Below are 14647 nucleotides of genomic sequence, written 5' to 3' on the forward strand. Positions count from 1 at the left end.
CCCGATGGGGTCGACCGAGACGTGCCTCCAATGAAGTGTTACCCGCATCGGCTATTTGACTCGGTCACGCTTCCTCGTCGACTTGGCAGAAACAACGCCGAGAAACACTCCGACCAATCAAAATACTGATCTTATCAAACCCCGACTGACCTCGACCATGGATTCCTTGGGGATAAGGACCCTGGACTCCGAGTGGAATTTCGCGCGCAAGATGTTATCGGCTTGCCAAGGACGCGTCTACTGGGGAACAGGCCTCGGTGATGTGATCAAAAGGTCAGCGGCGAGAAAGCCGCCAACAGCTGAGAGAAAGCTCGTGTTCGTGAACTCGAGGATCTCCTCGCAGGGGAACTCTTATGTTCTGAACTCTCTCGTTATAGTCTGAGTCTATGAGGGGTTCTCAGACTCCCATCAAGTTCGATTCTTTCTAGCCCCGTGGAGAGCAGTTTCGACTCGGACAGAAACGTCGTCGAAGCTCCTTCTCCTCGAAAACGTGAAACCGCGTGTCTGGGGCGAAAAGAAAGTTCCTTCTGTGCGCGATCAATCGATCAAGTGCCGCGGGTCGGTAGAACGAAACATCACAGAGGTCCTTCAACCCCGAAAATCGTCTAAGACTCCGTGACCCGTGAAGCCCTCTTCTCTGCAGAGTTTCGGCTTGAATTGCTCTCAGGCGAGAACCTCGTTCTCGTAAAAAACCCTTCACTCGATTTACCGATCGGCAATCGGGGAGAGCGAGCGTTGCCGAAGATTTTCGAGTAGAGAAGATATCGTTTCGCGCCGTGATGGATAAGTCTCGTGAAACAGGCGAAAGCCTTGACACAGTTACAACTTATTGGCGAGTGCAGAGTGTGGACGATGCCGAATATACACACGATCTGATCGATGAGTAAACATCAGTCAGTTCTCGGCTACGACTCGTGGAAGAAACACTGGTGCTGTGAAGTGCGAGATTCCTTCCTTGATGGGTGATTTTCGAGCAGAAAATGTGTGAGTAAAGCTTTCTCAAGGGGGCCAAGTTCCCATTTTCTCGGAGCCTTCCGATACATTCTGAAGTGATGTACGCCGGATTGATTGGACCCCTCGACACCTCGGGACCTTTGCTCCTCAGCTGGATTCTCGAACCTCAAGGAACGAACTAGGAGATGCCTCGAGCAGATTCTTGAGGAATTCCGTCAGCGTGAATCGTATCCGGACTTGTCCCCGCGAGATAGGCAGAGTCCCTTGGCATACATTCGTGTCAGAGGTGCTCGATGGGCTGATTCGAATCAAGGGGACTCCGCGAATTGGAGGGATTCCGAGGCTCAGCTCGAGCGAGGAATCTGATTTCTCGATTTGGCTGGATCAGGTATCACGCTGACGCGATGGATGACGTTCACAGTCATATTACACACGGATCTATTGAAGACCCGAGGCTGAATTATAATCATAGTTGTTCTGAGTCGATTCAACAAGCTTCGATGTTGATGCGAAGGCTGTCTCGCGAATCGAGATCCTTCCGCACGTTTAGTCTCGAAAATCGATTATTAAGAAATCACTGGCGCCCATTCCCGGACCATGATTCTGCCTTTCCCAACTCTGTTTTTTTCCAAAGATGGTCGTCGCGTCGAACATAGTTCGCTTTGCCTAGGATCGACGACTTCGGATCCGATTTTCCCGGTGAGAAGCCGATCCCAGTCTTTGACGGAGGAGCATCAGGAATCATGAAGGCTCCTCGCGTATTCGTGCCGACGAATCAATCGATTGGGACCCGGGAAATTAATGAGCGTCGTCGCATTCTGGCTCTTGTTGCGACTCGAGAATCGAGGCAGAGCTCATGGCTACCACTTGCATGAACGGGAAGTGATACGGAGCCGCGTCGGGAATTTCGGCCGTCCAGTTAGTCGGATTGTTCTGTGCACTCGAGGTTTTCGACCGAATGTCCGGATTCGGCCACTTGACGCCTCGAGAAGTTTCATCCCGAGCCCCCGCTTGGATTCTACGAACAGAATCCTGAATGTCGCTTAACGATCCAGGCCATGTCGATGAATCTTCTCATCATGTAGCCCCAGCCATTTCCTGAGAACGCAGTTCTTCGAGCAGTAATTTCGTGCCCTTTGAAGTTCACGCGTGTACCCGTCGTCCGTGAATGCAACATCGTCCTGCTCTCGATAACTGATAGTCGATAATCTAAGTCCCGCGATAAAATCTCCTGGAGGACCGGGTCACTCAGGTTCAGCCCTTACGTGACCAACGTCAAATCGCGCACGACACACAGAGCGAGCACTCAGTGCCAGCTGTAGTCGCCAGCAAGGACTCCAAGACATTCGAAGTTACGGTCAGGACCAAGACAGCACTTTCTCCAACAACGAAAACTTGCGTTGAGCGAACGGGGTTCCATATCTATGATTCTGCGCATCGGCAGCAAGTTTCGTCTATTCCGTTGGGAGTCGCTCGGGGGCTCCAAGAAGATCTCGCGATCCGCGTATATCTAGTCCTATTTTTCCTTCCGTTGCCGCTGATCTCCGAGGGAAGGCGGAATCAAGCGTGAGAATCATATGCCTTGGAGTCGACAACAGCGGTCGCAAACCAATGGTCAGATCCGGAAGCCGCCCTCAGACTTGAAGAGTCCCCGATAGTTCTTAGCGTCGAACAGCTGGCGCGGGGCTGACCCAGATGTCACAATGCATTCGTGTCTTGTGTGTGGCTACGAGATGATTACATCTTCGTATAACTTCCGGGACTTCGATCGCTCTCACTCTTGACGCCTCAGCTGCTATCGATCGCGGGCTGGAGACGAACATGAACTTCGAGATCTACTGTGTCTCATCAAAAGCAGGTCTCGGCGAGCAGAGGATCCTGTCCTTCCGTGTGAATCCACTTCCCGCCTCGGAAGCCCTCACAAACTAGGGGAGAAGAAAGAAATGGAGCGAATCTGCCCAGATCAGTATTGGGCTTAACAATCCTCCATCTGACGGCTCCTATGTTTCCCAGAGGGGTTCGGATGCCAGTCGATGACCTCCGATCGTCAACTTGCTCGCAGCTGACGTAATGTTTAAAAATATGCTAGGCTATTTGTAGCGATCAGTGACTGAATGGCTCGCTAAGCCCGAAATGGATTCTCCCTGAAGTTTTTCCCATCACCGATAGATTTGGCAGGCAAATGCCAGATGCCTCACCCACTTTGCCGTCAAGAGAAGCCGATAGAATTTCGATTCGAGCCTCTATCCGTCGCCGCATCTCCACTGGCCCCAAGTCAGGGATTTCCATATGACCGGAGCGGAGGACCGAGGGGCCGAATCCGTGAATCGGCACTGATTCACCCGCAGGTGATCAGACTAAAATCCCCATCAATCAGAGTTGAATCGGCCAACTGATCGATAACCCCCTTCCCGGAGGGAGTGCGGGTGCTCGAGTGCGATTGTTGAAGCTCGCGTGCGCTCCTCAAAACCACCCCGCCCCTGTGCCCCGCGCGTCTGAGTCGGTGGCGTGCTGGCGATCCATCGTAGAAAGAATATGTCTCCACCCCATCTTTCGAGATTCACTTCCGCTTGTCGTGAGTTCGGAAGCCGATGCTCGAATCCTTTGTGATTCGATGTCGGTGTCTTCCTCGTCGCTGTCGTCGTCTTCGTCTGCCGGTCTCGAGCGATAACAATAACTTGGCACGCTCGAAGTCAGACACGACTCTCCTGCCCTAGTGCTCGGAATTCGTCGAAGCACGTGACGGCACGGCTACCTGTTGAGGATGAGGAAGGCGAATCGAGTTATCCGTGGATAAGTGGAAACTTCTTGTGATTTTTTTTCTTCGCGGACTCTCTCCTGGGTGAGGATCGCAGCTCCGGAGGTGCAGCTCCGGTCTCACGGAGCGGTGTCGTGGATATCGCGAGAACCGCGCCAGGGCGCATCAGTCCTGAGGATTTAGGAATCCCGCAGGATCGATGAGTGGGGGAAATCAAATGGTTGGAAACCTCAGGAAAGACCTCTCCGTTCCCCTTTCAGATGGTGGCGCGGAGACGAGCGAGCAGGAGACTCGGAAGGATATCTGGAAGTCGCCAAAGATGGGCTGTTGCGATACCCGAGTTCACTCGGCCGAGTCCGAGCGGGGGAGTCCTGACCTCCTGTCGGAAGGACTTTCACGGGACCGAAATTGCACTAATATGTTGTGGATTATCGTTTTAGTTTTGTACACTGCGTTCCTGGTAAGTATGAGATTCCTGCCTTAGCTCGCCCTTACCTCAAGGAACTGAACAGACTATGCGACAATCGAGAATTCCGAAGAGCTGTTGCGCTGCATCATGATCGGCATACTATCTATTTCCAGTTGTTTATTTCTGTCGAGGCGGTCCGATACACGAATCCATGGAGATATATTTACGGGACAGATGCGAACGGCGACGTGTGCGGAATGAAAAACCTCAAGTCCGGACGAGATCTCAGCAATCGACCTTTTCTCGACTCGGAGTCGGCGGTCTGCGTGGCCAACTGTCCTCCCGGTCAAATGTGAGTTGTGGTAGCCGGAAAGTTCTCGGTTCTCGATCTCCAATGATCTGAGTTCTGGCAACTAATTCCAAATCGCCTGCAGAGTCACCCGCATGCACCGATGTTCGCAACCGGAGTCAAAACCACAGCAGAAACCGCTGAAGCGACCCGGAACGGTGTCGGCTCTGGAAAAATCAAGCCGGGAAGCAATGAACGTGAGTCGTGATTCGCTATACAGGTTCTCGATCCTCCCTGAGAAGCACGCCCGACAAGTTGAAGGTTTCCTGGAGAACGTCGTTCAGGACATATCTCTCTGCCGACTCGAATTGCTGTACATGTGCCTGATTGCGTTAGGCTGCAGCATTCTAGTGATTATTCTATTGAGGTAAGTTGTGCAAGGATACTCATTGGGAGCCGGAAACCCCGAAGCCAGGAGTCATAATCGCATTTCGAGCTCAAATCGATCCTATTGCTTCAACATGAACTCACAGGTTCTTCACGGGTTTCATCGTGTGGTTCTTCTTGATAACTATAACGGGCGTGGCGTTGGGCTCGACAATGTTCCTGTGGTTACAATACGATTTGAGTCGCAAACAGGGAAAGCCCACGGGACTCTTCTATTATGGAGCGATAGCTGCGACTGTCGGAACGGTGAGTCAATTATTATTTCTATAATGAACTGGCGCTGCAGGAATACATGACGCTCTCCCCCATTTGTATCTCGTTCACGGGATTCGCCTACCTCGAATCAAAATGCTTGACAGCTCGATTCCTTCTTAGGCGATGTATTTGCTCATTCTTCTGGTTCTCCGGAAACGCATACATTTGGTCAGTCGAACTAATTTTCCGTGATATATTATCGATTGCTTGAGGAGCGCGTTATGGAAAATTGAAACTAGTTTTCTGATCGTAGACGGCGACCTTGTTCCACGAAGCCGGCCGTGCGCTGTCGTCCCTTCCATTTCTATTCTTGCAACCGATCTGGGTAAGCTGCCGCGAGAGCAAGATCCGGGGAATAATTAGCCACGGACTCGATGTGTCGCTAGAGATAAATGTCTTCGCAGAATCCAATGATTCCAATCGTTTCGAAATCTATGACCCCTTTGCAGACTCTCCTGATCACGGTCGGGTTTCTCGCGCTGTGGCTCTATTCTTTCATGTACGTGGTGGCCGCGGCGGCAGACGTCCACCGGCGAGAGGAGAGATATAATTCCACCGAAGGAGCCATGGTGTACACCGGCGACAAAAACTTCGACAAACATCTTGCCAATATATTTCTGGTAAAATTGAAAATTGTTGTTGTCATTTTTATTATATCCCGATCTGGAGACGAATCTCCGACGGTAATCCTCGGCAGTGAGGATTGTCATGCGATCTTGAGCTCGGGAGACGGTATGATTCATATTCCTTCCACAGAGTGGGCCGGTGCTACATATGTTAGGATTCCTCTGGTGGACTCGCTTTTTCTTATCGTGTCAACACTTTGTCATCGCAGGGTCCGTCGCTGCGTGGTACTTCTCTAGGTGAGGGCACGATAGTGAACCTGCACCTGAAACTCACAGCGCAATCTCGAACCAGAGTTTTCAACGGAGTTTTCTTCCGGCATTCTCTTTTCAGGAATCGGAAGAGGCTACATCTCCCAATTTTGCGGGCGACCGGGATCCTCGTCGCCTACCATCTGGGCTCAATCATCTTAGGATCTCTCCTAACAGCTTTTCTACGTTTACTTAGAATTCTCCTAGCAATCGTGAATCGTGTCGCCGCTCAGGACCGCTGCTCACACGCGTGTACGGTGTGCTGCAGCTGTTGCTTAGCGATATTCGAACGTTTTCTGAAGTACATCAATCGGAATGCGTACATACTGATAGGTGAGCTCTGATAACGATGAGTCGATATCAGCAGAGATTTCTATCCCGCAGCACTGCGCTGACATCAAGACAGAGCTAGTTTGGTCATGGTCGCTCTAGCAATCTCCTCCCTTTCTCTTCCAGCCATCCATGGCTATCCCTTCTGTCAAGGGGCCCATGAGGCTTTCAGCTTGTTGACATCGAATATACTTCGGCTGTCAGCCATCAACTCAGTCGGAGATTTCCTCCTCTTCCTTGGCAAGGTCGCGATAGTCGCGGCAACTGTCGTATCGGGTATCGAAATTCTCCAGGTCAGTTCAAATCAAACAAACTTCCTCGCTCTTACTCAAATATATATATCGATGTCATCGGTCATTTGATCGAGGTCGTTCAGCGAAGTTGGGACGAACGTTCAGTGCCTACGGGATAAATATTGCGGCATATAGAAATAATCTTTTCCGAACGCTCTCGCGCAGGCCAAAGATCTTCAGGAGAGCGGGTTGTCGTACCATTGGGTACCGGTGGCGTTTGGTGGCGTTTTCGCCTATGTCATAGCCGACTGCTTCTTGTCCGTGTATGAGGTGAGGGTATAACGATCTCCGAAAACCCCATGATAGAGACATAGTAGAAGAGGATTGAGGTCGATTCGATTCGTATGATCCGGATCATGCATTGAAATTCGGCAAGGGACGATCTCCGTGCGATTTGTGCTCGATGAGGCTAGAAGAAAAAGGTATCTGGAAACCAGGGAAGCCGATGACAAGCTCAGGCCTTGGAATCGAGGAAGTCTGCCCCGGGGATCACAGAGAGACGGCAGGCTTGTGCCCTCCCTCTGTCAATATCAAGCTCGAGCCGCTCCGTCGGGACCGTGGCTGGTGCCGGAAAAGCGAGCTCCGAGCGTCAAGGGATATGTACATCGTGGTCCCAGTTGCGGAGCGCTGTGAAATTGTCCCCGGATTGGGGGTCCTGAAGTCATATGGAAACGCTTGCTCGTACTGGAACGGAATATTTTCCTTTCACAGATGGTGATCGACACTCTCTTTCTATGCTTCTGTGAAGATACTCGTCTCCATGATGGAATCAATCAACCTTACTTCATGAGTGTTTCTCTTTTGGTGAGCGAGGATAGTGTCTCAAATGGTGTAGCAATTCGATCTGATTTCACAGACTGTTAGGGTTTCAAAATTGTCCATCGAAAAATATCCCCGATTCTACGAGGCCCCAATTGGTTCCAGAATTTCATTAAGAAGAGTCGACGGAAGATGATTCGCAAGGTCTCTTCGGAAAGCGAGAGGAAATCTCCACCGAAATACTGATTCACCGATCGGATCAGAGCTGTCGATTATAGACTTCCCAGCTCTATATCCCTCTACCAAACTCGTCGAGCGCATGGGGTTCGAGCTCAGCCTCTGGGAACGATGTTCTCTCAATCGAGCCCAAAGACGAAGAAAACATATGCAATCGCCGATCACCGCATTTATAGAGTGGTGCTCTATTTTTATAAACGTGCAAGCTTGTGACACATCAATAAAATATATTTAACATACTTATGTCAGATTCGAGGCGTCGTGCAGCCCATAGTGTGTGAATCGCATGATTGTCATAGGTACTACCTCGATTCCACACTCATGTTTGTCTACGAGCGCACCACTCAGTGATTGCTCCGCACCCGAGCTTCACGACGAGCCTTAGTCGGTGTCGTCTTCCTGATGAGCTCGGTGGCAAACGGAGATGAAAGCTCACAGCGGCACGCCAAGAAAATAGGAGAATCGCACGGTTCCGTAGTCGAGCTGTAGGACGATGGCGCGAAGCGTCACGCAGATCGTCAGATATCCCAGAAAACTCCGGATGTCGATGGCGAAAATTGCGACTCTCAGAAGATCACGCTCTTCCAGCATCCGGAACACAGCGGAGAGAAATTTCACCGCACAGTTTCTCATTTAGCGATTGAATGCTGATCTGCACGGAGAACTCGGGATAGGGGCGAGATCGCGAATTTGTTCGTTGACTATTCAATTAGTAATTAGTGATAAAAGATGATCAATGACCGATCGCGCTAGACTATTCCCTCGAGAAAGTCTGCGAGACGCGCACGATCTCAATAGACATCTAGGTCCTGCGATCCGAATTCTATGATCTCGTGTATTTCAAGCAGGATACTTTTTTCCGTGATCTCTCCGAAAGATGGGTGAGTCCGAAACTTCCCGATTTTTGAGAGGGAGCCGGTTCTGAAGTCGTTCTCGCGGTCCTGGGCAACTCCTCATACGCGATTCTGCAGAAATCGTCTTCAGGCTGGGAAGACTACCCTTTTCTGCAGCTGCTGCGGACACGCCTCTCTCTTGCCCCAACCGGAACCTGGATTCGATGCCGCCTCGGTTTTCCCCAGTACAGTTCTCAAATCCATCATGCCTGTTTCTGCATAGCGTAGAAGTCAGAATGGGCCTCCATTCAGAAGGACTAAAATGATAGAATGGCAGAATAGGGTTTTATTTTCTCGCGGAGGTCTGACAACGATTCTGGCAAATATTGGGAACTTCGTGAAGTCCTTGTTTCCACGCTGATCATGAGGGACCGTGACAGCCTCTGCTCCAAAGAATTATTTGCCAAACTAAACAGTGAGATCGTACGCAATGTATCGGCAAGGGGAGCCGCCGTGCCGAGCTCGAGGAAGTACCTACTTACTCAAAGCACTTCTGCTTCCCCGACTGGCCGCTACTGTCTGGTCGACAGCCTCGCCGGACTGGTATACTCGATCTGCAATGGACCGGATGTCCTCTCCAGATTCTGTCCGGAGGGCCTTGTGTTCTCATGGATTCGATGCGCCCAACGAGCCTAGGTATCGTAAGATCCTGTAGTCGAATTGGAGGACAATAGCGACGAAGGTCACGCAGAACGACAAATATTTCGAGAAACTCTGGAGGTCGATGGGGAATGAGGCAACTCTCAGAATGTCACAATCTTCCCGCAGACGAAATATCGCGAGAACTCCCACGTCGAAGATTTTATTGCCGACCCCTGTGAGAGTCTGTCTGAGCACAATGTTCTCCAATTGAACGTTGCTCGATTTGACTGTGGAGCACTTTACCACGGTGGAGAGCGTGAGCAAGGCGCTGCAGAGACAGAATGAGATTAGTGCCACGGCTTCTCCGCGAGTGTAGTCTTGTCCGAACAATGCGCCGAGACACTGGATGACCAATAGGAGCAAATGCGAAAAGAACACCGTCAGGGGCAGGGCGAACAGCTCATTAACCCTCCTTATCAGGTCGCGAATGAGCCATTTCTTCGACAGCGACTCGTCGTCGATGCCTGAAACACTTGTTCCCGTAATCGAGAATCTCAATTCATTCTGCAGCTTTGATATCTTCACAACAGCGTCGTTATACAACGCCAAGAAAATGATTCTCGAAAAGTCATAATGCACGATGCTGAAGACGCTGAGTCGGTTGATCAAACCGTTTCTTGAGAAAAATTCATAGACATGTAAGGTAACATAGACGGGACAGCACATAAAGATCGACACAACCTCCCGGAAGCGCCGCCCTCTTTCCTGGAGAACGTATCTGAAGTCGTCCATCCTCCAAAATGAAGTAAATCCCCAGTACATCGATGCGAGCAGGGATGTTACCGCGTGGATCAAATTCACTGAGAGAGTCACGCTGAGTTCTCCTCCTCCCCGCGACGCCCGTCGAGGCATGACAACAAAAATCGTGACGCAGTGGAGAACGGCAGCTGAGGACCAGATAAGTAAGTATAATGCTTTCGAGAACGCGGACCACGACAGTACAAGTCGGAAACCAACCCGCGAGGGCATGTTTGGGGACAATTCTTCCGCTGCAGTCAAAATCCTGGTTCCGATTCTCGACGGAAACAGCAACGGCATCTTCGTATATTCGCGCTCCGTTCAAGTCCCGCAGGGTTCAAGAGTTGCACAAGTAGACTGCCAGCTGCGAGAGATCGTGGTCTCTGAGTCGAGGGTATTGAGCAGCGAGCGTGGAAACTTCGGAGACTGGTTTGCTTCTCCTCGAAGGCGATTTCTCGCCGGGGCTTGTGCTACCTGATCGATTGGATGTTCCAACTCCTCCCACCATCGCCGATGAATCGACCCGAACGTTCGAAGCCACTTTGACTCCCGTTTCCAAACGGACGAAGCTAGACGAACGCTAGAAGCTGACCAACGAGGTAAAGGACCGTCTCAGAGATCGGAATTCTTATGATCCTTAGCTCATCAATTGCGTTCAATCTATGACAAAAGTGAATTTCATTTTCAGTGACCTCTCGCCGATCGAATGTTCGATTCGCTGCATCATAGGCTTCATCGAGGTCAGAGCGTATATTCTATAGATGTTCGACCGATGGCCCGATACAAAGGGACTTCTCGACGGAATCAAAACTCATCATTCGAACGTCACATGATTGCGTACTCTCTATACCCAGGCAAAGAGCAAGGCCTTCAACAAACTTCGATCATCCAGCGCTCGAACGCTGATCTTTCCGTCAGGACGTGGATGTGATCTCAATCGATCCAATCCGGCGACCCTGCTCGCATCATCATACTGCATACAATGTACCCAATGAAAATCAATCGCCCACTGTTCATGCACAATCCTCGTATGCCAGGGTCTCCTCGCCTTGGATTCCAGAGCGTCTTCATCACTAAGGATTTTCTTCCAGTCATCGACCTATTCGCCGGAACCAGGTCAGCGCTGTCGCTCGAGAATCTGTGCATAGTCTCGCCGAAAAGTGACGGGTCCTGTGGCAGATCACGATACAGTAAAAGCTCGTTATAACGACCCCCATTACAACGAATTTCTCGGTATTTCGAACCGGAATTTCTCCTGCTTTGGCTAGCTCGCCATAGGGATAGTGTTGAGCGACATTCGTTACAGCGAAAACTCGGTACAACGAACCAATTTCGTCGGTCCCTTCGTGTTCGTAGTAAGGAGCTTTTACTGTATTGTGTCGTTCAATGCAGCCGTAGTCGTCTCGGATGATCTGACTGGCGAGCTGTGGGGAGTCTGAAACCTGAATTGCATTCATGCCTTGTCATAGCCCTCATTCGCTCAATTGGGTAAGAACTCTACTCGCAGGTTGGGCTCGACGGGAACTCGAAGTCTCGAACTGATTCATTTCGGTCGATCGGTGCTCACTCTGAACAAGTTGCGAGCGACGCAGGGGTCCGAGTGACGAAGGAGGACTCCACATAACGCCGAAATAATTAATCTAGAAGGCTAGGATTCGATCTGAATGGAGACGCCTTAACTGCTCTGTAACCTTGAACGAAGCAACGCATGGAGTTCCTCGATCAATGTCCACCATTTCCTGTTCGGACGCACCTCCTCTCTGCGATACGAGAGCAATGCTGGAAGCGGCAATTGTGAATACATTCCACCCCCCCCTTCCCCTGTAGACGGAAAACTGCTGGAATATGCGCCTCGATTGGGCTGTCGCAACGGTCGCTCAAAGTTCGCTTGAGGACATGGTTTTCGAGGAATAAATTGATCGTTTTTGTGCATTTCCTGATAAGAGACACCATCTGACAGAAAACGGGCAGAACTGAACAGTGAGGGTGCCGATCGGACTTGGCGAAGATTTTCGGCCGAACAAGGGTCGGCAAAAAATGACCGTCCCGAAAAGATCCTTGTGGATGAATATTCAGGGCACAGCTAAAAAAGTTTGACTTTCGAGACGAGATCGCGAACAAGGCAAGGGTCTCAACCTGAACCTTCGGATCCTTTTTTCATGCTTGAGATCTCTTCTACTGCGTCATCGAAAAGCAGCAGGAGCCTGGAAGAAGTCATGCAGCATGAGACATGGGTCGTCGAGCCCAACTGCCCGAAGTTCTGCTCGTGTTTATCCAAGTGTGTCTGTGAAGCGACAAACAGAAGTAGGGCTGGAAGAGAATCACATCTTGCGAATGTCTCCCACAGTCCCGTGAAACGAACCCGAAGTCCTCGTCCCAGGCTGAGAAACGCCGCGGCGCGCCGCCCCCAGTGCACGGCGAGGAGCGTCACCAATATCTCGAGCATCGCGTTCTCTCACGTCCGACGAGCGAAGCGATATTTTCTCGCTCTCACTCAGTCAGCCGAAAATTTCCTCAATCCCAACTCACCAGGACGACACAGTTCAAAGTGGCGTAGGCAGTCCAGGTTAGAAGAGATGATGTTTCGCGGAAAAGCTCGTGCCTCGAGGTGAGGACCAGTCTTTTTGCACCGCAAATCGGGCAAAACAGTTCAATGAACGATTCGGGCAGTCGTCGACCTTCGTCAAGTATTTCCATCGGCGAGCTGATGCTGTATCCTCGGCTGCTCGTGAGAGAGAGTGCCGTGCATCGTTTCCCCAGGAGATAGGGGGTCGTACGCGAGGCGGAGAGCGAATAAGATCGACACACTTTCGAGTTGGCGCAGAACAGAGTAAATTGCACCGATCGGTAGCTTCAATATGGGTACGCCTCTCTAATACTCACGAAGTTTCCGTGGACAACCTTCGTAATTCGATTTGCGAAGTTGTCCTTGTTGATTCGCGCTTCTTACAATTAGTTCTCAGATGCGTCTTATACACTCACGGTGGAAACTCAACCTTCCGGAACATAGGAGCTAAACATAAGGGAGCACCAAATGCGCGTCGGACCGTCCGGAGCACAGCCTGGAAGGAGCGGTCAGAAAAACCCTCTCGATCCTCGTTGAAAACTTTCCGCTTCGGATCCCGCTCCACTCCTCTCTGCGCGTGAGCTGTATTCGTCTACTCCCGCGCGGACATTGCCCCAGCAACGATTCAGTCGAATGAGAAGTCTCCCCATGGTCCTCGATCCATCCTCGTGTCCTCCTGGCTTCATCGGAGCACCCACAATATACCTGCCTGGAAAGCGAAACCTCGCACACCGTCTCATGTTGCTCTTCAGGAAATCCGGCTTGGATGGAGAATTTCCTCGCGGCCCAGAGGAACCGTCCCGCATATCGAAAGTTCCCGATGGAGCTCTTCGCTCGGAGCAGGCATCACAGTATACGCACGATCAGCTCAATCGACGGCGAAAGGCGTTCGTGAGAGATGTAGCCTCGTCAGAAGCCTCCCGAAAAAAAGTCGATGGCACTTGAACTTTGGTTTGATGCCTTCGATGACACCACTCCAAGGCAGGACCCTGAATAGAATTCGCGATGCTGAAGTCGTGTCTCTAAAAAATCGCGCTTCGAATCAGCAAGAGAGCTCCGCGATTTAGCCGGCGGAAACTGGGAACCGGGAAACTATTCGTCGAATTAGCGCATGGTCGCCGGACATAGGCCGTCGTGGTTGAGTAAGCGATTCGAAAAGCGCGCGCTCGGCTAAGCCCCGCCTAATAGGGGAGCTAGTCCGCGAGAGAGCATTCGTTTAAGCGAAATCGAAACCGGAACCGCTCGTCCGCGTTGTTATTACGATCCTTTTCAACGTGTGCTGGTAGGGATCGCAAGTCCGCTACTAAAAATCACGCAAAATGCCTCTCGCGAAGGATTTGCTGAACCCGAGTCCGCTCGAGGAGAAGCGCAAATGCAAGCTGAAGCGATTGGTGCAGTCGCCGAACTCGTTTTTCATGGACGTCAAGTGCCCCGGCTGCTACAGAATCACCACCGTGTTTTCGCATGCCCAAACCGTAGTCTTGTGCACCGGCTGCACGACCATGCTGTGCCAGCCCACCGGAGGGAAGGCGAAACTCACTGATGGTTGCTCGTTCCGTCGGAAGCAGCATTAGGTGCAGGTGAACGAGAGGAAAAGTCAGATTCTTCGGCCATCGGAAGAACTTCAAGCAGTATCCGAGTCATCGTCCCGTATCCGCCACCACCATCGATCTACATTATGCGGCCGAAAACGACTAAATGGAATAAAAGCTCATCTCGTTCGTGAAATTCCGTGTTCTTCATGTGTAGTTTCTTGGAGTTGTGCTCATCCGGGGAGGTAGAGGAGTTGAGGCGCAGTGTGGATGTGTTTATATCAGAATTGACATTTATTTTAGCGAGTGAGGCGCACTGCCGAGAACATGAAACGGAGACAGAAAGCTGAATTCTCGACTCAACTCGCTCAATCTGAGTCCTAGCGCGCCATTCCATTTCTTTCAGTCGAAAGACGCAGCGACGGGGTTGGAGCTCCACTCTCAATCCGAGTAATCATTCTGAGACTCGCTACCACGTGTGCTCGTTCCATGATGGCGGTCTGCCAGGACAAGCCCTTTCATAGAGAGGCTCTCCTGTGAGTCGAGCGATATTGCTGTCGTCTGGGCGAACTTGGTCGGGAACCGCGACGTTTCGTACCTCACACTGCTGGCTTGTCGGAACGACTTCGGGTTTGGGGAACGATGCCATGTCGGACTCCTTGTTGGAGTT

General features: G+C 51.1%; 2 protein-coding genes across 2 annotated transcripts; both read left to right on the forward strand.

Annotated features, from left to right (window-relative positions):
• Nucleotides 1–881: 881 nt before the first annotated feature.
• Nucleotides 882–7825, forward strand: LOC100908783 (choline transporter-like protein 1). The gene is made up of 14 exons (XM_018639404.2): nt 882–984; nt 3973–4172; nt 4295–4473; nt 4556–4837; nt 4944–5103; nt 5233–5280; nt 5366–5437; nt 5562–5732; nt 5869–5975; nt 6070–6320; nt 6444–6610; nt 6776–6880; nt 7322–7414; nt 7535–7825. The coding sequence occupies exons 1-14, from the start codon at nt 981–983 to the stop codon at nt 7613–7615; spliced, it is 1920 nt and encodes a 639-aa protein (XP_018494920.2). The 5' UTR covers nt 882–980; the 3' UTR covers nt 7616–7825.
• A 5860-nt stretch (nt 7826–13685) lies between these two features.
• RpS27 (ribosomal protein S27) lies at nt 13686–14173 on the forward strand. Its single transcript, XM_003742991.2, has one exon. The coding sequence runs from the start codon at nt 13765–13767 to the stop codon at nt 14017–14019; it is 255 nt and encodes an 84-aa protein (XP_003743039.1). The 5' UTR covers nt 13686–13764; the 3' UTR covers nt 14020–14173.
• Nucleotides 14174–14647: the final 474 nt, after the last annotated feature.

This window comes from Galendromus occidentalis, unplaced genomic scaffold (assembly GCF_000255335.2).
Source record: "Galendromus occidentalis unplaced genomic scaffold, Mocc_1.1 scf7180000077437, whole genome shotgun sequence".
Taxonomy (NCBI): domain Eukaryota; kingdom Metazoa; phylum Arthropoda; class Arachnida; order Mesostigmata; family Phytoseiidae; genus Galendromus; species Galendromus occidentalis.